This window comes from Amblyomma mixtum, chromosome 4, assembly GCF_055824585.1.
Source record: "Amblyomma mixtum isolate Tamu chromosome 4, ASM5582458v1, whole genome shotgun sequence".
NCBI lineage: Eukaryota > Metazoa > Arthropoda > Arachnida > Ixodida > Ixodidae > Amblyomma > Amblyomma mixtum.
Window position 1 is genome coordinate 124,093,519 of NC_143015.1, and position 25,481 is coordinate 124,118,999.

The 25,481-nt window shown below is 48.3% G+C and overlaps 1 protein-coding gene across 1 annotated transcript; it reads right to left on the bottom strand.

The window, feature by feature from the left end:
- Positions 1-1,211: 1,211 nt before the first annotated feature.
- LOC149348147 (endothelin-converting enzyme homolog) lies at positions 1,212-19,558 on the bottom strand. Its single transcript, XM_089585752.1, has 3 exons — positions 19,437-19,558; positions 14,393-15,079; positions 1,212-2,180 (listed from the first exon to the last, which is right to left on the bottom strand). Exons 1-3 carry the CDS (start codon positions 19,440-19,442, stop codon positions 1,212-1,214), a joined length of 1,662 nt encoding a protein of 553 aa, XP_089441878.1. The 5' UTR covers positions 19,443-19,558.
- Between the last annotated feature and the right edge of the window lie 5,923 nt (positions 19,559-25,481).

A 25,481-nucleotide genomic window follows, 5' to 3' on the forward strand; every position in this document is an offset into this window, starting at 1 on the left:
ATTTTTTCGAACTGTCACCGACTGCAGCATGGCCCAAGTACATATCGCTACTTCTGCTATCATAGCTTTGTTCTTGCCTGGATCGTCTGTCTTTCCGTGTGTAAAGTTTGCTACCTGTGATTGCGCAGGGTGTTTATTTGCCTTGTTTGACGCATTATACGGAGTGACTTTTGCTTAGGCGCGTAGATGTAATGGAGGCATACGGGTATTTAAATATCTGGTTGCGAGGTTTTGTGTATACATGCAGTGACTCTTTCCAGCTACACTTTTTTGTCTTTTGTCAAGTTGTTCAGTAAGGCATGTTGCCGGGCTAGTTGGTTTAGCATCTTGAAATTTGGAATAAAACCACCTTGGCGCAAATAACTTTATAACTTCCTCGTCTTTTTTTACCTTGTGAAGTTACTTGCACCAAGGTGGTTTTATTAAAAATTTCAAGTTGTCAAGTTGTATCTTCGCAATTCTAATACTCGTTTTATATTCGCATTTCTAATGCATATCTTGCAGAACTCCTCTTTTGTTCATGTGCTCGCTGTTGCGACTAAAATTTCGGTGCAATACTGCGCAGTACACTGGAATGGAGGACATCATTGAGATTTTTCCCTGGCCGTTGCATATGTAAAAAAATGTAATGGTTCTTGAACGACAAAGATTCATTAAAATATTTGTCCTCTACTTGCTCATTTCATTGCCTTTACGTTTTCATATAAGTGGCATGCACTGCTTTGTTGGTTTCGGGCTGATATAGTTGTAGACTTCGGGTGATATTTTCTTTACTCAGCAAATACTCAAAAACATGGAAGCACTGGTATTAGTTAAGTCTGCCACGATTTTTAAGACATACGAATATACATTATTTTATTTTAAAATATACATATTTTGCTTGTCAAAACAGTGAGTAGCTTTATCTAATAGACAACTTCATTGTCAATGGGAATGCGGTTATTATTCTTGCGTTTGATCGCTCCACAAGGCCGCGATGGAACGTGAGCCCCCCCCCCCCACCCCCCCCCCCCCAAAAAAAAAAAAAATTCTGGCTACGCCACTGTGCCCAGCAGCAAGCATGAACGTCTTTCAGAAGCGTTCCAAAACGCTCGTGGAAGCCTCTTTGTATTTGTGGTAGGATTGAGATTGTTCCTTAATTATATGCCGCCGCGTGGAGCCCTCTTGGACCCGAGCTATTTGAACGAGGCTAATGTTCCTCATCCACGCGGTCAGTGGAAGGTGCACCGCTCGGCCGGGTTGAGCGGCGCTCCGCTGGGACACCGGAAGGCGTCCGCGAATCGCTGCTGGTTGGCCACCGGCAGGTTGCAGCGCAGCGCCAGGGCCGGGTAGACGCCCGGGGGGCTATGGCGCAGGTACGCGTTCGGGCCGCAGAACTCGAAGCAGGACGCGACGAAGAACAGCTGCTCCTGCGTGTAACCCAGGAGTGCCGGCTGCTGCGGAAGCGTCGCGTACGCCAGGTGCGCCTTCTCAGTGCCGGCAGTGTCCGCGAACGTCTCGGACACGGCGGCGGCAGCGTGCAGCTTGTTTCGCGTCAGTTTCTCCAACTGGCCCAGAACGCAGTCGAATTTTTTTGTGAAATTCTCGTACGAGTGTGTGCTCCACCAGGTTATCTCGTCGCCCGTCCTGGTGGTGTTGCTCAGCTTCGGGTCGAAGCTGTGCGTCAGCTCGTGGCCCAGCACTTTGCCGATGGCCCCGTAGTTGACCGCCTCGGGCACGCCCATCGTCAGGAAGGGCGGGGCCAAGATGGCCGAAGTGATGACCATGAGGTGGTTCACGGGGACGTAATAGGCGTTCACTTCGATCATGTTGAGCGCGCTGTCCTCGCGGCGCACCACGACGCTTTCGTTCGGCTGGAGAAGGCGCTTGTACTTCTCCGATCGACGCCGCCACGCGTCCAGGAAGGACGCCAAGAAGGGCTGCGCGAACTCCGGCAGGTAGTCGTGGTACGCTTCCAGGGCTTCGTCGCTCTTCAGGTGTGCCGGCAGGGAAACCACCGACAGGAGACTCCCGACGTGCTCAGCGGCGCCTGCAGCTGTCGAGCTGTCCATCCACGCGAGGCTGGCGAAGTTCCTCTGCGTGCTGGTGCGCACGGCCATCCAGATCTTCTCGGTGGCGGCGACGGCCTCGGACAAGCGCAGTTCGTCGGCCAGCAAGCGGCTCAGTGCGTACGGGGCGACCTGCAGAATTGAAGGAGAAGCTCGCTTTTGTGCTCCTGTATGCACGGCTCATCGAAATAAATCGCTGCTGGTTTGGTTTGGTTTAATAGGGTTTAACGTCCCAAAGCGACTCAGGCTATGAGAGACGCTGTGGTGAAGGGCTCCGGAAATTTCGGCCACCTGGGGTTCTTTAACGTGCACTGACATCGCACAGTACTCGGGCCTCTAGAATTTCGCCACCATGGAAATTCGACCGCCGCGGCCGGGATCGAACCCGCGCCTTTCGGGTCGGGAGCCGAGCACCATAACCACTGAGCCACCGCGGCGACGCTGCAATGCTGCAAAGCTGCTTCGGCACTGATACATCATCACCCCCAGAAAGAAGCAACTGAGAAGAGAACGGCAAAATAACTTGTGCAAAAAAAAGGCAGTCAATAGTTATCAAATTCTGGAAAATCATAGGGGAGTGTTTTCTTTTTAATTTGCGTTGCTGATTAATATGAACTTAGTAGTGTAATCACTTTTACTGATATAGAGCAGGAATGCAGGACATTATACGTCAGACAAATAGACGAAGGTAGTGCTGATGAACTTTCTCAGGGTTAGCTAACATGCAACATAAATAGCTCCGAAACTAGAAGACTGGACGGCCGCTGCCACGGCTCTGTTGGTAGAGCACAGTATGCGACATACAGGTGTTGTGGGTTCGTAAACCGCTGGTGGCATGTGATCGTTTTTTATTCTACTTTATTTGCAGTTACTTTTGAGCAATAAAGTGATTACCCTATAAATTTCCCATTAAACAAAAGCAGAAATTAAAAACAATTTCTCTGTGCTTTCCTTGTTTCCGAAAACTTTTTGCTTCCTAGCCGCTTACTTCCCTACTTGTCTGCTGAATATGCCTAAAAAAACGATCAGTTTGTGCCTTGCTGTGTGTAGTAATTAACACGTTTGCAACTGCGAACATTTAGCAGCATCTCTATTAAGGCGGAAGCCTTTAATGTCTCATCGTTGTAAGCAGCAGTTGTCGACAGAAATGTCACGCTTTTCAATTGGTTGAAACGGTCGTGACGTCACAGTGCGCGTATTTAAACGGGGCCGATTGTACTTTCGCTAGTAACCATGCAACCAATTGAAGGGATCGTATAGTGGCGCTCCAAGTAGGTAGGGCTCAGCTTAGATAATCGTTTAATTACCCAATTAGCCTAATTAACTTTTCTAGTCAGGCCATATAAATAAATAAAGCCGAGTAGGAAATTGGTCGAGCTCGGGAATCGAACCCCGGTCTTCGGCGTGCGAGACGAGCAGGCTATCCACTCCGCCATGCCCGCTTTTTTTTCTTTATCTTCGAGATTGACATGAAAGCAATAAAAACACTTCAGCTACACTTGAGCTGATACGCGTGAAGTTAAAATTTCTTAAGTTTCACTAGATCATCTAGTAGAGTTACCCACTGGGGTGGGTCACGCTGCGCCTGGTAACATTCCCGCAGATAAACAGCACTTTCAACAAAGTTCTCACGTGTACTACGAGTGTTTATATCCGCATGCCTTACTTGCATTCGCGTCTTCCACAAGCTGTGGAGGCCAAGAAGCATTAATAAGTCATAGGGAACCTCTTTACGATCAACTGGTAGAAATCTGATACCATAAGGGTGCAGTGGTAGTTTTCTTGATGGTTCTCTTCAGGACATCCCAGAAAAGTATGGCGTCCCAGCAGTCTAGGAAAACATGTTCAATTGTCTCCGGCTGCTTACATAACAGGCAATTTGTTGTCCATGGGACAAAGATTCCTTTTTCATGGAGCCAGGTTTTAACGGGTAGTGTATTAGAGTGCAATTTGAAAAATAATGTTTTCACTGTCGGCCGGACCGGCATCTTTTTCACCCGTTTTAGAATATCCTGCCCTGGGCCTCCACGGTAAGGTGCACGATACAAAGGTGGCGGCAGCATAATATCAACCAGATCCTTATACAGCTTCTTTTTGGGAACTTTATCCAGGTATTCTAGCGAAAAACGCACTTCCAGCAACCTGAAGGAAAGGACAACCTCACGCAAATATCCGTTTACAGCAGCACACATGTTTTCACACGATGACACTATGATTCCGGGGAGCAGCCTTTGCAACCTCATTTGCATAACAGTTCTCAAAAATATGTCATTTTGATCACGAAGGAAAATAAAGCGCGACACCACTTGACGCAAAAACAAATGAACCAGTCCAACGCCACCGCTTTTGACTGAAATAAACAAGTTTGTTCGCCTGGTTTTCTCCCAGGTCGACGCACAGATAAAAACTGCAAACACTCGATGGATTTTTTTTAATATTGCTGCGCGACGCACAGAGCACATTCATCACGTACCATATCTTAGAAATCAAGAAAACATTGCACACAAAGGCACGTGAAAAGATTGACAGCTGCCTTCCTTGCCACTCCGCCATGCCAGCTCGATGGTTTGGAATGAACAAAGGCGCGCCTAGTGAATACGGTGTCATCGCTCACTCTCATCCTCCTCCCTTCCCTTCCGGCGAGGTTTAGGTGTCCACCGAGATATGGGAGACAGATACATTTCCTTTCCTCAAAAACCAATTTACCGACGAGCGAGGCGTAGAACCGAATGGGCGATGGCGTTCTATGGACTCCCTGGCAGCGTTGCAAGACGCTGTCGCGTTCCACTCTTAGAGGCGAAGCTTAACATCTTAACCACACATCAGTGCCACACTTTAGGTCAAAAAAGTGCCCCCCTGAATTTTGACGGGTGTCCACCGAGATATGTGAGACAGTCACTGCGTGATTTCCTTTCCCCAAATACAATTTTCATTTTCTTCATTACGGGACCTCTTTGTCTTCTTTCACTACCACTTCCTCCCTTCCTGTACGGTGCGGTTAAGGTGTCCACCGAGATGACTGAGAATTACAGCTCCATTTCCTTTCCTCAAAAAGCGTTGCGTTCAAAGGGCAAGGCATCGCGCTGAACGGGCGGTGGCGTTCCGTGGACTCCCTGGCAGCTCTAGAACACGCTGTCGCATTCCACTCCTAAAGGCGAAGCTTAAGCGTCGTTAATTACCAGTTAATTAGTATTCAGGCATTAATCGGTAATTCTGCACGATGGATTCAGGCATTAATCGGTCATTTTTCTGCACGATGGATATTTGTTTCTCATGTAAAGTTTCGCTGACTGATGACGAGGTTTTCCTAACATGTGCAGAATGTAAATCTTGTTACCACATTGGCACCTGCTCTGGTGTTGCCGAAAATGCCTGCAAGAAAATGTCGCAGGCCACGAAGAAAGCTTGGAAATGTCCAACCTGTAAAGCGACAAAATCTCGTTGCAGCAGCACTGAGGCAACAGTAGACCTTGCCCAAGAAATTGCAGAGATTCGCCGCATGCTTGCAGAAGTTCTCACAATCAAAGAGAAACTAGAAACACTCGAGACTATAAAAACAACTGTGGATGACATTGAGAAATCCGTAGAATTGATGTCAACAAAATATGATGAAGTCATAGCACGTATGGAAAAACAAAGTGCAGACATATCCGGTCTTGAAAAGCGTGTGGAAAAGCTCGAGACAAAGTTAAAAGAAGGAGAAATCGAACAGCTGAAAAGGGAAGTCAACAACCTTGAACAATATTCAAGGCGTCAAAACCTTGAAATCCACGGTTTGCAGCAGCATAACAGCGAAAACCTTCTAGAAAAGCTGAACCTTTTGGCTAATGATCTCGACCTTCCGCCGCTTTCCGAGTCCGATGTAGAAGCAATACACCGCCTTCCTACAAGAAAGGACGAAAATAATGTTGACAAGGTAGCTCCAGTGCTTGTACGTTTTGCTTCACGCATTGTCAGGGACAAATGGCTTGCAAAAAAGAAAGAACTAAGGGATGCAGATTCGAAAATCTTTTTGAATGAAAACCTGACAGCCCATAACAAAAAGCTACTGTGGCTCATGAAAACTAAAGCTACCGAAAAGGAATACAAGTTTGCCTGGGTGAAAAATGGAAAACTGTTCGTGCGGCGCAACGCGCGTGATAAGATTATCAACATTACAACCATTGAAGACTTGGAGCTGATACGATAACCCATGACCAAAATGCACTTTAACAGGTGGCCATTTAGAAATGATGGCTTGCTTTTCAGATCTGGATCATCCTCCAACTTTAGGCTATCACAGCGCAGATTCTTTCAGGCGTTGCAAAGCTCAGAATAGCTCTAGTTTTTCCTTGTTTCATTTAAACGCTCGAAGTCTAAGAAATAAGAAAGAACCTGTTGATTTACTTTTAGAAACTTTTCGTCATGAATTTGATCTCTTGGCATTTACCGAAACCTGGTTCTCAAATGAACACGACGTCTTTAATTTTGAAGGTTACAAATCTACATCAGTATTTCGAACAAAGAAACGTGGCGGAGGCGTTACGATATACATAAAAAACAATCTTAACTTTAATGTCATCACAGAATATACTGCTATAAATTCTAGTTATGAAACGATCATGATAGGATGTGTCAACACAATATTTGCTATCATGTACCGGCCTCCCAATGGAACCGTAGGTGTGTTTTTGGATTTTCTTGAAAATGTACTAGAATACTGTGCAGACATTGGCAAGCATGTTGTTTTATGTGGAGACTTAAATATTGATTTTGCCTCTCCTCAGCCTAACAAACAAAAGCTTGAAGATATCCTCCTTTGCTTCGGATGTGAAAACCTGATTCCTGTACCGACTAGAGTAACAGAAATATCTGCGTCCTTACTGGACCTGTGTTTTACAAATTATGATATGAATGACCTAGAAGCTGGAGTGTTATCATATGAAATAAGTGATCACCTGCCAATATTTTTATTTCTGAAGCACATTAAAACTAGGGAACCTCAAAATAACACCTCTAAAACCATAAAATATAGGAATTTTTGTGCAGAAAAGGTAACACTTTTTCAGAACTTACTAGCAGAAACAAGCTGGGAACAAGTATATTCTTCAGCCGATCCTGTTCTATAATATCTTTGTCAGCGAAGTTAAAAAGCAATACGAACTTGCATTTCCTGTCGATGAATTTCGAAAAACAAAAAAGGCAAGGAAACCCTGGATAAACGCTGCCCTTGTTAGAAGAATAAAGAAACGTGACAAGATGTTCGCACTATTTATCAAAACCAGGGATCCAAATACTCTTACTCAGTTCAAAAAATTCAGAAATAAACTTAATTCTGATATCAAACGTTCGCGAGCCATGTATTACGAAAGCAAGTTCACTGAGATTTATAACAATCCCAAAAAAGTTTGGACCACCGTAAATAATTTGATGTCTAAGGGTGAGAGAAGGGACCTTACCGAATTGACAATTGAAGGTGTGCCTTGCACAGGGACCCCGCTGGCAAACAAATTTAATGATCACTTTTTAGCTGCTGGGGCTCCCAATCCCAACATAGACAATAATATTCAGCATAAAACACACATGAAATCAATATTCAGGGACTCGATTTTCCTGGTTCCTACAACTTCAGAAGAAATTTGTGCCATTATACGACAGCTAAGTAATAGTAAATCTTCTGGAATAGATGATCTCAGGGTCCAACCCATAAAATCAGTAGCACAGCATGTCAGCAGTCCGCTTTCTCACATATGTAATTTAATCCTTTCTACTGGGGTGTTCCCTCATGAGCTAAAGATTGCGAAAGTGTCAGTAATTTTTAAAGGGGGAAACGAAAACGACTTAAACAATTACCGACCAATATCGGTTTTGCCAGTCTTTTCAAAAATTATGGAGCAGGTTATTTACATTCGCTTAATAAATTTTTGTAAACAAGAAGGTATAATTGCAGAACAACAATATGGCTTTCAGAAAGACAAGTCCACTGAAAAAGCATTACTTAACACTAAAGATAAAATAATAAGCAACTTTGAGCAAAAATATCATACAATAGGACTTTTCCTTGACTTCAAGAAAGCGTTTGATTCCATCAAACACAATATATTGTTGCAAAAGTTATACAACTATGGAATCAGAGGAATCGCATTTGACTTAATAAAAAGTTACTTAGATAGTCGACAACAATACGTGTAGATAAACCAAGCAAAATCAGGTCTAGGAACAATAAAATACGGGGTCCCACAAGGCTCCATCTTAGGGCCCTTACTGTTTTTGTTTTATATTAATGACATTATCGATATTCCACTTACGCCAGATATAATCCTGTATGCAGACGATACTAATGTATTTTTTTCTGGAACAGACTTAGAAATGCTTGAAAGGCAAACAAACAGCTGGCTAAGCAACCTATCACAATGGCTTAACATTAATCAATTAGCCTTGAACACTAACAAAACAAAGTACATTATTTTCCGTCCCAGAAATAAAGCCATCAGTAGAGAACCTATTATACAATTTCGTGGGGAACACCTAGAACGAGTAAACTCTCACAAATTTCTGGGGGTTATTTTTCAAGAAAATCTGAGCTGGTCTTTGCACATAGAAAAAATACGAAAAGATATTTCCCGATCAATCGGAATTATCTTTAAAGTAAAGAACTTACTACCAATGTGGTTAAAAAAACAGTTGTATTATAGTCTAGTTTTTTCTCGTTTGCAATATTGTATTCTTGTCTGGGGAACTACGACAAAAACAAACATGGAAAACCTGCTTATACTACAAAAACAAGCCATACGATTAATAGAAAACTCTCCATATAGAGCCCCCTCAGCCCCACTTTTCGAAAAACATCAGATATTAACTATCACGAATATCATGAACAAAAGAGTAGCTTTGAAAATATATGATCAAATAAAAATGGACCCGGCTGGGTTCTCGCAAACTTTCTTCTTTAGAGACCACGACCATAACCTTCGGCATATTACCTGTAGAAAAGAACTAGTGCGTACGAACTACGGTACACAAACGCTAAAGTATCGTACCCGGGTATTATAGAAATCATTCACGACAGTCGTTCCATGAAAGCATTTAGCAAAAAGCTAACCCATTTCTTTTTGTGACATAGCAATGGCTTACTTTTTCTGCACATATCTGCCCTATAAAAAAAAATAAAAAATCCATGTTCTATTAGAAAAGAAAACCTTACTTTGGCCGGCTTAGTTAAGCTCTTCATGCCTTTTGTTATGTTCAGGGACACCGATATTTGTATTTTATGTGCAATTCTGTGTAACAATGTTGACTGACGAATATACTTTTTGCAGCATTTCTTAATTGTGTGCCTTAAGTGAATATGTGCTGTTTTTCTTGTTTTTTCTTTTTTTTGTTTTCGTGTATAATGTTATATGCAATGTCTCTTTGGTGTTACGGTCTGTTTTCTTTGGTTAAACCTGCCCACTGCTCAGTTGTAGAGTGTAAAGGGGGCGGACGCTTCGTCAGGCAACTTTTGATTGCCTTTTTGTTCGCCTCCTCGGCAACCAAGTGTTGTTGAAATAAATCTGAATCTGAATCTGAATTAACCATTAATTAGTGGTTTGTCGTCACTTAGTAATTAGTACTCAATTATATGTGACGCCACCAGTGCCACAGAGGCAGTCAAAGTGGTGCGGAATACGCTTTCGCCTCTACGCACTTTAGACAGTCAATGTGCCCCCTGAATTTTTTGCAGTGCTCTCAACTGGGCCCTGAACTAACGAAGAGCCAGCGCTGGCATGCCGAAGTGAGCGGCCGACTGACCAATCAGCATCGGCCTGTAAGTGCGTCAGCAGCTGCGTCAGGAAACTGGAAGGCGCGCGCCACAGTTTCCGATAAGTGACAGGCAGGCCATGGAAGCTAAATGAGATGAAGCCTTTTTTCAGTCATCACGAAGGAAAGAGAAAAAAAAACGAAAGGAAAGCGGCGCAGTCGCGCAGTTGAACGTAGCATCCCTTTTAGTGCGCTAGCGCATTTAGTGGCCATTCCCCGCATTTATCCGTTGTGTGTTTGACTGTTGAGTTGGCGTTAAGGAGCTCATGTCGCACACAATCCGGAGTCGCTGTCGGTGCCGGTGCTGTCGTTGACCGTCCATCTAAAAACGGCGCACAGAAAACAAACACGAAAAACAAAGGAAGAACAGGATGGACCGTGAGCGAAAAATCCATGAAAAATACCCAGAGAGGCAACCAAGGAGGCAGGTGGGCCACACAGGTCACGTGACCATGAGCGTCATCACAACCTGAACAGCGGATAGTGAACAAACTGCGCACCGTGGCAGGTGGCAGTTAATGACTGTCTGCGAGAGGTTCCAGTAATATGCGTTGTGGGGATAGTTGGTTCATTCTCAGAAACCTTTTTTGCGCACACAAAGTCGACACAATAAGACAAGGAAGACAGGACAGAGCGCAAACTCCGGAGCGCTCCTTCCTGTCTCCCTTGTCTTACTGTGTCCTCTTTGTGTGCGCAAAAAAGGATTTCTTCGAGAAGTTGCTCGGGAAGAGCAACCTCTCGCGGGTCGTCTTTGTGTGCGCAAAAAAGGATTTCTTCGAGAGGTTGCTCGGGAAAAGCAACGTCTCGCGGGTCGTCTTTGTGTGCGCAAAATAGGACTTCTTCGAGAGGTTGCTCGGGAAAACAACCTCTCGCGGGTCGTCTTTGTGCGCTCAAAAAAGGATTTCTTCGAGAGGTTGCTCGGGAAAAGCAACCTCTCGCGGGTCGTCTTTGCGTGCGCAAAAAAGGACTTCTTCGAGAGGTTGCTGGGGAAAAGCAACCTCTCGCGGGTCGTCTTTGTGTGCGCAAAAAAGGATTTCTTCGAGAGGTTGCTGGGGAAAAGCAACCTCTCGCGGGTCGTCTTTGTGTGCGCAAAAAAGGACTTCTTCGAGAGGTTGCTGGGGAAAAGCAACCTCTCGCGGGTCGTCTTTGTGTGCGCAAAAAAGGATTTCTTCGAGAAGTTGCTCGGGAAAAGCAACCTCTCGCGGGTCGTCTTTGCGTGCGCAAAATAGGACTTCTTCGAGAGGTTGCTCGGGAAAACAACCTCTCGCGGGTCGTCTTTGTGCGCTCAAAAAAGGATTTCTTCGAGAGGTTGCTCGGGAAAAGCAACCTCTCGCGGGTCGTCTTTGCGTGCGCAAAAAAGGACTTCTTCGAGAGGTTGCTGGGGAAAAGCAACCTCTCGCGGGTCGTCTTTGTGTGCGCAAAAAAGGATTTCTTCGAGAGGTTGCTCGGGAAAAGCAACCTCTCGCGGGTCGTCTTTGCGTGCGCAAAATAGGACTTCTTCGAGAGGTTGCTCGGGAAAACAACCTCTCGCGGGTCGTCTTTGTGCGCTCAAAAAAGGATTTCTTCGAGAGGTTGCTCGGGAAAAGCAACCTCTCGCGGGTCGTCTTTGCGTGCGCAAAAAAGGACTTCTTCGAGAGGTTGCTGGGGAAAAGCAACCTCTCGCGGGTCGTCTTTGTGTGCGCAAAAAAGGATTTCTTCGAGAGGTTGCTGGGGAAAAGCAACCTCTCGCGGGTCGTCTTTGTGTGCGCAAAAAAGGACTTCTTCGAGAGGTTGCTGGGGAAAAGCAACCTCTCGCGGGTCGTCTTTGTGTGCGCAAAAAAGGATTTCTTCGAGAAGTTGCTCGGGAAGAGCAACCTCTCGCGGGTCGTCTTTGTGTGCGCAAAAAAGGATTTCTTCGAGAGGTTGCTCGGGAAAACAACCTCTCGCGGGTCGTCTTTGTGCGCTCAAAAAAGGATTTCTTCGAGAAGTTGCTCGGGAAGAGCAACCTCTCGCGGGTCGTCTTTGTGTGCGCAAAAAAGGATTTCGAGAGGTTGCTCGGGAAAACAACCTCTCGCGGGTCGTCTTTGCGTGCGCAAAATAGGACTTCTTCGAGAGGTTGCTCGGGAAAACAACCTCTCGCGGGTCGTCTTTGTGCGCTCAAAAAAGGATTTCTTCGAGAGGTTGCTCGGGAAAAGCAACCTCTCGCGGGTCGTCTTTGCGTGCGCAAAAAAGGACTTCTTCGAGAGGTTGCTGGGGAAAAGCAACCTCTCGCGGGTCGTCTTTGTGCGCTCAAAAAAGGATTTCTTCGAGAGGTTGCTGGGGAAAAGCAACGTCTCGCGGGTCGTCTTTGTGTGCGCAAAAAAGGATTTCTTCGAGAGGTTGCTCGGGAAAACAACCTCTCGCGGGTCGTCTTTGTGCGCTCAAAAAAGGATTTCTTCGAGAGGTTGCTGGGGAAAAGCAACCTCTCGCGGGTCGTCTTTGTGTGCGCAAAAAAGGATTTCTTCGAGAGGTTGCTGGGGAAAAGCAACCTCTCGCGGGTCGTCTTTGTGTGCGCAAAAAAGGATTTCTTCGAGAGGTTGCTGGGGAAAAGCAACCTCTCGCGGGTCGTCTTTGTGTGCGCAAAAAAGGATTTCTTCGAGAGGTTGCTGGGGAAAAGCAACCTCTCGCGGGTCGTCTTTGTGTGCGCAAAAAAGGACTTCTTCGAGAGGTTGCTGGGGAAAAGCAACGTCTCGCGGGTCGTCTTTGTGTGCGCAAAAAAGGACTTCTTCGAGAGGTTGCTGGGGAAAAGCAACCTCTCGCGGGTCGTCTTTGTGCGCTCAAAAAAGGATTTCTTCGAGAGGTTGCTGGGGAAAAGCAACCTCTCGCGGGTCGTCTTTGTGTGCGCAAAAAAGGACTTCTTCGAGAGGTTGCTGGGGAAAAGCAACGTCTCGCGGGTCGTCTTTGTGTGCGCAAAAAAGGATTTCTTCGAGAGGTTGCTCGGGAAAACAACCTCTCGCGGGTCGTCTTTGTGCGCTCAAAAAAGGATTTCTTCGAGAGGTTGCTGGGGAAAAGCAACCTCTCGCGGGTCGTCTTTGTGTGCGCAAAAAAGGATTTCTTCGAGAGGTTGCTGGGGAAAAGCAACCTCTCGCGGGTCGTCTTTGTGTGCGCAAAAAAGGACTTCTTCGAGAGGTTGCTGGGGAAAAGCAACCTCTCGCGGGTCGTCTTTGTGCGCTCAAAAAAGGATTTCTTCGAGAAGTTGCTCGGGAAAAGCAACGTCTCGCGGGTCGTCTTTGTGTGCGCAAAAAAGGATTTCTTCGAGAGGTTGCTCGGGAAAACAACCTCTCGCGGGTCGTCTTTGTGCGCTCAAAAAAGGATTTCTTCGAGAAGTTGCTCGGGAAGAGCAACCTCTCGCGGGTCGTCTTTGTGTGCGCAAAAAAGGATTTCTTCGAGAAGTTGCTCGGGAAGAGCAACCTCTCGCGGGTCGTCTTTGCGTGCGCAAAATAGGACTTCTTCGAGAGGTTGCTCGGGAAAACAACCTCTCGCGGGTCGTCTTTGTGCGCTCAAAAAAGGATTTCTTCGAGAGGTTGCTCGGGAAAAGCAACCTCTCGCGGGTCGTCTTTGCGTGCGCAAAAAAGGACTTCTTCGAGAGGTTGCTGGGGAAAAGCAACCTCTCGCGGGTCGTCTTTGTGTGCGCAAAAAAGGATTTCTTCGAGAGGTTGCTGGGGAAAAGCAACCTCTCGCGGGTCGTCTTTGTGTGCGCAAAAAAGGACTTCTTCGAGAGGTTGCTGGGGAAAAGCAACCTCTCGCGGGTCGTCTTTGCGTGCGCAAAAAAGGATTTCTTCGAGAGGTTGCTGGGGAAAAGCAACCTCTCGCGGGTCGTCTTTGTGTGCGCAAAAAAGGATTTCTTCGAGAGGTTGCTGGGGAAAAGCAACCTCTCGCGGGTCGTCTTTGCGTGCGCAAAAAAGGACTTCTTCGAGAGGTTGCTGGGGAAAAGCAACCTCTCGCGGGTCGTCTTTGTGTGCGCAAAAAAGGATTTCTTCGAGAGGTTGCTGGGGAAAAGCAACCTCTCGCGGGTCGTCTTTGTGTGCGCAAAAAAGGACTTCTTCGAGAGGTTGCTGGGGAAAAGCAACCTCTCGCGGGTCGTCTTTGCGTGCGCAAAAAAGGACTTCTTCGAGAGGTTGCTGGGGAAAAGCAACCTCTCGCGGGTCGTCTTTGTGTGCGCAAAAAAGGATTTCTTCGAGAGGTTGCTCGGGAAAAGCAACCTCTCGCGGTCGTCTTTGTGCGCGCAAAAAAGGATTTCTGCGAGAGGTTGCTCGGGAAGAGCAGCCTCTCGCGGGCTTTGAGCATGCGCACCTCTCCCCCTCCAACTCCGTTGGTTGAAAACAAACCGCCAGCTTCTACTGCGCATGCGCAGTTCACGTTAGAGACAGAGGCATGCCGCAGGTGGCGCCAGCTGTCAAGGACACACTTGCTTCGCAGTTGCGTTTGTTTTCAACCAGTAGCAGACTAATTGAGGCTGCTCCCCAGAGTGCGCCACATCTTGTTAAAAAGGCGGATTATGGCGCACACGCATCTGCTAGAAGCAGCCCCGAAGGAGGAAATATTACCTGGTTGACGAGCTCCTGGCATCCGTAAGCCGCCCTGATGACCGTAGGGGCCGGGTGGAAGCACTCGATCAGCGGGTACGAAGCACCGGCGTACACCTGCAGGACCAGGTACCAGCCGCCGAACAGAGCCAGATCCACGTAGTTGGACGACTTGGTCACTCTCAGCAGCTCGCGAAGCAGCGTGGTAGTGTTGCTGAACGTCAGCACGTTCTCTTCCTTATCGATGGATCGGTCCTGGGGCAGGTGCTTGTTGACGACACGCAGCCAGTCGGACAGGTCTGCCAAAGGCAGCGTACCGTTCGCCAGGCTTTCGACGGTGCTGTAGTTTCTCGACGGCCGGCTCCCGGCGAATAGGGCGATCAAGATCGAGACCCACTCGACGGACGTGCGTTGCACGCGCTCGGCAGCCTGCGAGATGGTAGAGCGCGTCGCTGACGGCGCCACGGCCGGCAAGCAGGTAGCCACGACACGCTCCTCGAACGTCGAGTTCTGCTGAAAAGCGGCGACATCCAGCGTGAGGCTGTACCGCTTGTCCGTCTTGAGGTACGGGTGCAGCGTGAGCACGAATGGTGTCGCCAGGCCATAGTCGAGCGGGAGGCCCAGCAGGAAATCCATCGCGTCAAAGCCTTTTGGAAGGGAGAGTGAGGGCCACTCGAAGTTGAACTTCTTGAACACATCGTAGAGGACCTGCGACGGCGGGAGTGCGCCCAGTTAGGTGTGCGGTCTGTAGTCGGATACAACTTAATTCTGCAGTGAAACTCCGCCCACCCTTATAAAAATGGTCTATAGACAGTCTACAGACTTCTTATTGACTCTATTCACTTCCTATAGAAATTGCTTTTTGTGTATTCATAGTCTATAGACTGTCTATAGACAAAAGCCTGCTAAAATTGTATGGCCATAAATCTGTAGATTGTCTATAGACTGTCTATGGCATTTGTATTGCCTATAGACTTTTGTCCATAGACAGTCTATAGACACTATATAGACTCTATAGACTGTCTAAATCTTTTTTTGTGAGGGCAGGACTGCCGCACAGGTTTCCTCCACGACAATAAAGTAGTACACCCTACCACTTTTTTAACCTGAACGCGCGAGCGTCGACTGCCCGGCGCTGCGGCGCCGGAAGAAGGAGGAGAGGAGGAAGCGAGCGAGGGCAACGGCACGCCCACAATTCGTGCTGCTGGACTAAGGGTCGTCTGCTAGGCTATTCTGATTAGTGCGAAGCAACCCCCTGCCCATCGTCGGCTATTAAGCATCGGCACCCCAAGAAGCGGAGAGCAATTGTTTTTAACCGCTGCCTATAGCGTGGGTGATTCTGAAAAGAGCATACGTTCGGAGACAGCCTAGCATGCCCAAGAAACTAGTTGCAATCGTTACATACAAAAAAACTGACTGAAGGGTATCCTCGCTACAGCCGCGTTAATTTCGCCAAAGCAAACGCTCTCGAGGCGCTGCCGGCAAATGCAACCAGGGCCTGGAGTCGTGATTGGAACGCTACGCGTTTCCACCAGCCCGGAGCCACAAACACAGCAGATCGCAGAACTCTGCCACAAAACTTGATTCGCAGGGGTTGCTTCGCACGAAGCAGAACAGCCAAGCAGATGACGCTAGCTACAGAGGCATGATCAGCGCGCATGCTCGTTCCCTCTCCCTGTTTCCGCTCTGCTTCGCCTCGGCACCGCTGTACTGGACAGTCGACGCTCGCGCGTTCAGGTTAAAAAAGTGGGAGGGTGTACATTGTTAAAACTTTCATTGTTACCTGCACAAGAAGCTAGTCATAAGAACAAAAATTATAAGCTCTAGAATTTTGTTACCTGGCCTGTTTGATGCAGCGAAACACTACTTCGTTTGCTATTGGTTGGTTTGGTTTGGTTTATGGGGTTTAACGTCCCAAAGCGACTAAGGCTATGAGAGACGCCGTAGTGGAGGGCTCCGGAAATTTCGACCACCTGGGGTTCTTGTGATTGGCTGCAGCGGAGTAGTACACTACGCGGCGGACCGTGGCCCAGTGCTAGGAACTGGTGTTTTTTAAGTTGTATCCTACAATAGACGGCTTGCCCTGCCAATTACTCGACTAGCACGACAAACATTGAACATGATGCCAACAATCAAGGGAGGCTATTTTCGCTGTCTTTTTATTTCCCTTGATTCAGCTCTTCTGAGCACACAATTTCTTTGAAGATGATGTGCGCTATGAAAAAATTGCATATAAGGCGTTCATTATTCAGTCTGTGATCATTCAGGATTATTTGAGGTAGAAATACTGTTTATCACACGAAGAAAACGACTTGATTATGATGATAATGATTTTAATTTAATACCGCACGGAGCATCTTGGCTGAGCGGCACCATGGCTAACATATGTTTTGACCATCGGACGAAATTTACTGCGGCTGCGTAGTGCGACTCAGTACTTTACAGGTAACGTAATGTAAGGTGCACAGAGTTTGTGCAAACATTTGTGTAGTCATGCTTCGTAGTCATATTAATGACTCATAATCCTTCTGCAATGTAACGCGACTCAGCCCTATACAAGTAACGTAATGTAAGGTATATAGAGTTTGTACAAAGTGTGCATAGTCATGACTCATAGTCATAGTAATAACTCAGTCATTCTGAATGTTGCATGACTGAACGCTTCATTGCTTTGGCATTCTCACATGTAAATAGTAAGTGTCTCTGCTGAATTTCATCCCGGAGCCCTCTAGCACGGCTCAGCTTCTCCTGCTCGTTCACTCCCTCCTTCATCCTTTATATCACAGCGTAGTTCAGGCCTCCACCAAGGACTGCGACTGTTACTGCGCTTCTGCATTCCTCAAAACAAATGTGAATTTTGTTCCTCTACATTTTGTGGGGATCCACTTTACCCTTTGCCCATGGATGGATGGATGATAATGGCTTTACCCTTTGTACTGGGCGGTAGCTTTCGCCACCTAGCCTATACTTCCCCCATTGTTAATTTATTTTTATTTTTCCTTTCTTTCCCCTTCGCTCTTACAATGTCTAGTCTGTCTATCCTTTTCCCCTCCAAATTCACCCCTGCCTTGATTTCCGCCACCAATCCTCCAACCTCCCCATCGTCAATGTCACGCTTTTCCCATCCACTCGCCCGTCCTTCCCAGTAAATCCCAGCGCTATCTCTATGGCCGTTGCTGCCCCCTCTGTGAGGGCTGGGTGGAGTTCTGCGCACCTCAGAACCAAGTGCTCTATGGTCTCCGTTTCCGTTTTACAAGCAGAGCACAAAATATCCACTTCTTCAAATTTGGACCTCCTGATGCATCTCTCTCTGTTGCCCGCCATGTGGCGCAAGTTGTTCCTTGGGCCTGCGCCCTGCGCGCGACCGAGGAAGGCCGTCAGATGTGCACCAGGAGTTCCCAATAAACGGTTTCCCTGGGGCTTATTTCTCGTTCTGTTGTTTTCTGCGGCCACAGCTGTGGTTCGAGCTAGCTGCTGGCCCCGAGTGCAGGGTCCAAACCGCGCTAGAAACCCCACAGTTTCTCATTGTCGTGGTTCTCCTCGGTAGAAGCGGTGTCCGTAAGTGGACGTTGTAAGGCGACTCAGTAATCGCAATTGACGACGGCTGACACTGCACACCTTGTTTTCGGCGCCTCTTGTACCGTGTTGCAACTCGCGGCGCTGCGAAAGGTGGCACAAGGACATCGGAGGACACCAATGAGGTGTTATTAAGATGCCTGGAGGTTAGGTGAGAAGGTGAGCACAGTGTGCTGTCACATTTACAGGTATTGGCTACATAGTTCAGGTTTCCCTGGCCTCAACTGCCAAACACTAACAAGGTGCACATTTTTACGCTTTCTATATGCCCGTCACACTGAAGTCGACGTGGTGAGTTTTGAAAATCAGCGTGTTTACACTGTATTTGCGTTCACAACTGGTCGGACGCGTGAGGAATGGCGCCGCACGTTACCGTTTTCTCTATATAGGCAGCCACGGATCCATAGCCGGCGCGCTCCTCCATCATTATACCCAGCCTGACAAAATACTGCCAGCCCGGGGAAAGTGACAGCTAGTGTCAGCAGTGTTAGGTGTTCAGCACGTGAAGAGGGTTCGTGACTGGCTGGCGTCCTTGGGCTCCCTTGACAAGCAAGAGTATGAGATCAAAGGTATAGCACTCGCTCCTAGAAACCGCAGAGCGTTTGTGGCATCAAGAGAGCTCGTGAGCTCATTAGGGGCCGAGGTCACAAAGTACCCGGCCCGCAGTAGCTTCGCGAAGAGCGTTTATAGGAAATGCGGCCGGTACAGCGAACGCCTGAAGCACCCACTGAGGCAGGTATGCTCGACCATAAAAAAAGACCGGGGATTTCAAACCACCATCAATTCATCGACAACCGCTGCCAGTGGCGATAAGGCGCGTGACCGTCGCACTGCTGCTGCAATAAACGACAGGTTAAAAACGCGGAAGTTAAAAATTTGATGAATTCAATGGAAAAGAAACAGTGTAGAACTATATCGATACTGGAAAAGGCAGATCAGGAAAGAATTTTTCTATGATAACTCAAGAGGCAGTGCCCTACTTTTTGAAGCTAGGTCAGGGTGTCTTAGAACGCGCAGCTACAAAAAGAAATTTAACGAAGAAGATGACACATGTGCATTGTGTGGTAGATCTGTGGAAACAATTGAACACCTCATACTCAAATGTGATGGTATCCATCCGGATGTCGATGCAGGCACAGTCTCTCTTCCTGAGGCCCTAGGGTTTAAAGATAACAATGGTCATGCAAATAAATCTGTAGTCGAAGTTAGCAAAAAGCGATTGGAGGATTGGTGGCTGAAAAGCAGAGATGTGGCATAAGGTTAGAATTGTAGGAAACCGTCGGTAAAGATGATGGCGAATCTTAATGAGAATTGCCAACACAGTAAACAAAAAAATAATAAAGAAAGAAAAGCTGAGCATGGTGGCAATTGCCACCACCCCGTTTCAAAGGAGGCGCTCTTATCCATCCATCCATCCATCCATCCATGCTGTACTGTCCACGGAAAGTGCCAGTCGCGCATTCCTCTTGGCACTGACGCTGGCGCTCACCTTCATGTCGTCTCGCTGCTGGTCGTGCACAGCGCGGCAAGCCTGGTAGGCGAGGACGCTCCTCCGGACGGCGGCCGGCTTCAGCGAAGCGCCCGCCGGCCTCTCGAGGGCGTCGAACAGCAGCACGGACACGCGCCCCTGGAGCAGCGAGAACTGGCCGGACGGCTGCAGCGGGTGGTTGCGCTCCCATCTGCCGCACACGTGCTCGAACAGGTTGTCGCACGGGTCCACGTCGCGACTCACGCTGGCCGCCAGCTCGTCCGCGTAGTTGAAGCAGCGCGTCGGGTGGTCGCACCAGGGAAAGGCCGCCAGCGCCGCCTGTTCCACCAGGTACTTGACGACCCCGTACAGGACGCCCATCACTATGACCACCAGAGGATTCAAGGCGCCCATGGCATTCTCGGGGGCAGGGGCCCTGAGGCAGAACTTGTGCTTGTCTTCGCTCGTGGGCAATGGCTGTGCCTAGTCACTTCTGCTTCTTCGCTGCTGCTCGCGGAACAGGCGTCAAAATGATGATGATGATGATGGTGGTGTCCTCGGGCTTAATGGCATGAGAAGATGTACGACATTTTCTTCTTCGTTGCCGATTAGAATGCCTTGGTAGGCCGACCAATAAATGAGAAGTATTTGGAAGGGTAGCAGACACAAATGAAGAGGATCCAGAAAAAAAAAAGAAACAATAACGACAGCAATTACGGCGATGTTCAAAGGCGGGCACTGTTGGCAAAGCGAACAGATAAGAAATTGCTTAATGGGTGTGGTGGGAGTTCAGGAAGGGTGGCTGCGGGATCGGCCTTCGTGCGCGGTGTACTCAGGCCAGGAGCCCAATATACTTATGCGGTTATTAGCGGAAAACATAAGCAAGCCATGCATTCACAAGTGGATGCAATTTTTTTTACTATGTCTGTACCAGAAACTGAAGAGCCGCCGTCATAAGAGCTTCACGTAGACTGCACGTCATTTCTCACAGTACAGTGGGCTCTTTAATACTGGCAGAGGTGTTAGCAGTTTCGAAAGTTTTATCACCGTTTGAGGCCTAGCGCGGTGGAAGTGCGGCATATACTCGTAGGTCGGCACACTCACTCATGAGTGCACTCATATCGCCTCACTCACACTCACACTCACGTCTGTGAGTGTGAGTGTTAGTGAGTGGTCGGGAGTGTGAGTGGACGTGAGTGTGAGTGCGAGTGAGTGGATGTGAGTGAGGGTGGTGACGAGTGTGAGTGCGAGTGAGTGGTTGTGAGTTTGAGTAGATGTGAGTGTGAGTGCAAGTGAGTGGATATGAGTGCCGGTGGTCATGAGTGTGAGTGCGAGTGAGTGGATGTCAGCATGGGTGGCCATGAGTGTGAGTGTGAGTGAGTGGATGTGAGTGTAAGTGGAGATGAGTGTGAGTGGATGTGAGCGTGAGTAAAGGTGAGTGGTGAGTGGACATGTTTGATGAGTAGATGTGAGTGGACATGAGTGGCAATGAGTGGTTGTGAGTGGACGTGAGTGGCAATGGGCGGTTGTGAGTGGACGTGAGTGGTGGGTGGACGCGACAGCGAAGTCGGTCCCGTATGTTTCGCGACCACGGTACCCGCTTAGCTATCTTCATGTTGTTTACAGCTGAGGGAAGCAAATATTCACTACTGAGTGCGCTCGAGGCAGCATAAGGCATCAGGCTCCTGTCTTTGGACAATCGAAGCTGAGGATTCCGCTGGCACAGGAACGGCAATCTTTCGTTGCATTTGAAGTTCACAATTGGCACGGGCGCAGACCCTTCACGGATGCAATGAGCCGCTACAATTTTTGTGAGATCCTTTATCGAATTTCGCACTGCCAGTCCTGAAAATATAGACAGGTGTATCTTGCCACGCTCCCCGCACGGCTCGATCTCATATACAAAAGAGTTACAATGCTTACTGCTGAAACAACGACTGTCCGCTTCTTGGCAATAACTACTGTAAGATGAAATCTCGAGTACTGCAGTGGACTCTTAGGGGTTTTTTTCTGTGCCCAGGTGTGTGCATTGCAGAGCTCTGCTCTGGCCGTAATTATTTGATTGGGCCGGACCCACGCGAAAACCTGACCTACTTGGCGCCTAAGCTTTGTCACTGGGGGAGTGAAATCGAAATAAGCTTGTGAAATGCGATTTTGTTTATTTTTCGTGTTTTCAGTGAAGTAAGTGGATCAGCTTCTGTATGCACGCATTGATTTCAGCTATTCTACCCACACTGATATCTGGACTGCATGCGGTATCCTTTGATCCGGATACTACGATTTCCTCTGAGAACTTCTGGATAGCGTTTTTTTTCCAGTAAAGTCCTTTAGTTTCAGAAGGGCGCGCGCTACAAAATGGCTCACAACTTACCTGCATACGCATTCTTCTGCGAAAGACGTTTTAACAATAATCAGGTGAAATGTAAGCGCCCCCTATCACCACGCGGATGCGCACGTGGTCTCCGCACGCACTAGCCTCAAAAACATCGCGCTGGTTTGTAAAACCTCCATCAGACAGGGATTACGTGCAATGCAGAAAACGTTCTGCACTGCAGACATGTCCACAGATCGGTCACACATAGTAACTTAGGAGGTTTTGTAAATGGACTGCTAATAGCAACTCCCCCTAGCACCGTTATTATGCGGGGAAATCCTCTACTTGCGGCCCGTTCCAGCCATTTTCTTTTCCGTGAGGAAATCACTCGATCGTTTGAAAAACACGCTCCATTTTCCATGCCGCGAATGTATTCATAGTTGCTACTTGACTCCAATGTGTTCATGCAGAGTCACGGAACGTCATTGTCAAGCAAGACCAAATATTGGCAATTAGACACCATCCAAGACTATTGTCAAGACAAACTCATTATCGTTTCTTAGACACCGTCATAGGCGTGCGCACAAGGCAGGGAGGAGAGCCTCCTTCCCCCCCCCCCCCCCCCCCAATCGTCTAAGCCCCCTAATCGCCAAGTCTGCCCCATACATTTACTCTGTCGGACCTGTTCCATCATTGTTTACAGTGCAGTGCTATGGCGAATCAGGTTTTTTAGTGGACGAAGACCCATGATGTCGCGTTCCAAGAACTGTTTACTTGCCGGGTCATTTTGAGGCAAGCTTTTCAGGTTCTTTTTTGCTGTGACAGTAACACAGAGCAAATCTGTCACATTTGCTGGGATCTAGAGAGAACGAAAATTACTCTGGAAGCGCGATGTTACACTGATGCTTCAGCGACGCAGTGACTGCCTTCCTCTGCCGGTATTCACGTGGTGAACAAAGGGAGGGAAGGCCTCAGTGTGCTTGCGAACGTTTCAACAAGAGGACTGTCTTCGTCTGGGTGAAGAGCTTTCCACAAGACCTCTAGTGAAAATGCTGGCAAGCACACTGAGGCTTTCCCCTCCCTTTGTTCACATTTTGAGTGTGAAGGAACCAGCGGCTTATCCTCTCTATACCATATATTCCTCTGCCGATGTTACAGATTAAAATAAAAACTACTGCTGAATAATATCTTGTATATTTTAAAATTACATCACATGGAAATAAATGTTCTATAATCATTCCTCATCTTTGCGCTCCGTTCTGGCCATAAGGGCCTAGGTGAGAGGTGCTTGAGATGGGGGGGGGGGGGGGGGGGCAGGGGCACTGCGCTGAAACATGGCTCATTCTCATGGAGAACCGTGCGCACGCCTATGGACACCGTTCAAAAACTTGGCATCTTAGCTGACGCTGAACACGCACTCATCGTCTCAGCAGCAAGCCCGGGAGCGCACGTTCGTACCATTCAGTGCATGCAATATGCGTGATGAGTGACCACTTCCACTGAGCAGTGAAACTGAAAATTGGCAAAATAGCCCGACAAAGCCTGGGCGGCTCACCACCCCATCTCTGCGACTCAGGCTATGCTAAGGGAGCCACGAGGGAAGTCGGATGCGTTAGTAAATTTCTCCTCCCCTTCGTTGTTAGCAAACAAGGAAAGAGAGTGAACGTGAATGAGAGTGAGCGCGGACGGGAGTGTGAGTGGTTGTGAGTGTGAGTGGCCATGAGTGTGCGTGAGTGGTTGTGAGTGCGAGTGGTCATGAGTGCGAGTGTGAGTGAGTGTTTGTGAGTGTGAGAGGACATGAGTGCGAGAGTGAGTGAGTGAGTGGTTCTGAGTGTGAGTGGACATGAGTGCGAGTGTGAGTGAGTGGTTGTGAGTGTGAGTGGACATGAGTGCGAGTGTGAGTGAGTGGTTGCGGGTGCGAGTGGTCATGAGTGTGAGTATGAGTGAGTGGTTGTGAGTGCGAGTGGACATGAGTGCGAGTGTGAGTGAGTGGTTGTGAGTGTGAGTGGACATGAGTGCGAGTGTGAGTGAGTGGTTGCGGGTGCGAGTGGTCATGAGTGTGAGTATGAGTGAGTGGTTGTGAGTGCGAGTGGACATGAGTGCGAGTGTGAGTGAGTGGTTGCGGGTGCGAGTAGTCATGAGTGTGAGTGAGTGGTTGTGAGAGCGAGTAGTCTGAGTGTGAGTGCGAGTGAGTGGTTGTGAATGCGAGTGGTCTTGAGTGGGAATGTGAGTGAGTTTGCGAGTGTGAGTGGACAGGAGTGTGAGTGTGAATGAGTGGATGTGAGTGCGAGTGGCCGTGAGTGTGAGTGTGATTGAGCCAGCCGAGGTGCGAGGCGGCAGTTGCAATGTCAGCCCCCCTAACAAATCTCCGCGACTGCTCCACACTACACGCATTACACATAAATGCTCACACATTCTCAATCAGGGTACCTAGAGTTTTTGCGAGGGACCCTCCCTCGCTCCTGCGCGAAAATACTCTCCAAACTTCCACACCCACCGCCGCACCCCATCACCATATTCGGGCACTAATAAATCCGCGGAAATGAGCGCAGTCATGCATTTGCCACAGAACTGAGCTCCCGCGCCCCGGTGAATGACCTCCCGAATCCCTTCACTAGAACCCCTCGACTACAACACGATCGTGCACAACTACAGAACATAAGGCACAACCTACCTGCCTGCTCCCAAGACAGCATCCAGAGTATACGTGCTGGAGAAAACTCCAGCCGCTATCCTTCAAATCACACCGCATGAAGCACCTCCTACATTCTACCCTCTTGTCCACCCAGCCAACGATACCTCTGGGAATGCGCCTACCTACTACGAGTACCACCCAAACCTCACTACAAAAGCTTCTCCTGGGAGGCCGCACGTTTGGACGCACGGCCCCCTGGGCAGCTCCGTCTGATTGGGCGCGCTGTATACTGGAAGGGACCGCTAGGAAGCTCCAGGACTGAGGAGCCCTTCTGGGAGAAGGATCATCACTTAAGCCGGAACAATAGTTTTTTCCTCCTCTTCAATGTCTGCTAATTTTCCAATAATTTTGGAACATCAAGATGTCTAGCCATAACACCTATTTTGTCGTTAAATGGAGCGTCAGTGACATAAGATGTTTTCAGTGCAAAAGCAAAGCATCAGCTGCGAAAGGGGGTGGGTGCACTCGAGTGTCTCTCCTTTAAAAAAAAAAGGCTGTCCGTGACGTCCACCCCAATGTCTCGATGGCTGCGCGTTACAATCTACACCCTTTAAATTGCTGTCGCCTTTGCTGAAAAACAAAATTACGATCTCGGCGCACACACCAACAAGCTTCAGTAACAACAGCTTCAACCCGATAGCGCTAAAGGCCCCGTAGTCCAGAAAATCCGGTGTCGACGTTGTCGGCGTGCTGTACTGGGCGATGGTCTGTCCATACCTGCGGTCGGCGAGAGAGCGCATGATATCCTACCCAGAGGTCACTATACACTATCGCAATGATAGGTTCATCTACCCTCCTCCATACAAACTTCTCATAAAGCCCAAGCAGGTCGCCAAGCGCAGCTCCAAGAAAACCCCTATAATATACTCTGCTATATAAGGGCGAATACAGCCCCTTCTGCAACTGTGTGGTCACCCCACCCTTGCTCATATCCTGCTCGAGTGCCTTCAGGACATTCCGCAGGAGGGCGTGCAGCTATCGAACCCCGACCAGTGGGAGGCCGCGCTGCTTAGCTCTGACCTGGACGTCCAATTCCGGGTCGTGGGCCGAGCTATAG

What these genes read in the sequence shown, in the direction of transcription:
- LOC149348147 (XM_089585752.1), bottom strand. An exon ending in GCCAGGAGCTCGTCAACCAG is followed by an intron (nt 2,181 to 14,392) that starts GTAATATTTCCT and finishes TCAATTCTGCAG; the next exon opens with GTCGCCCCGTACGCACTGAG.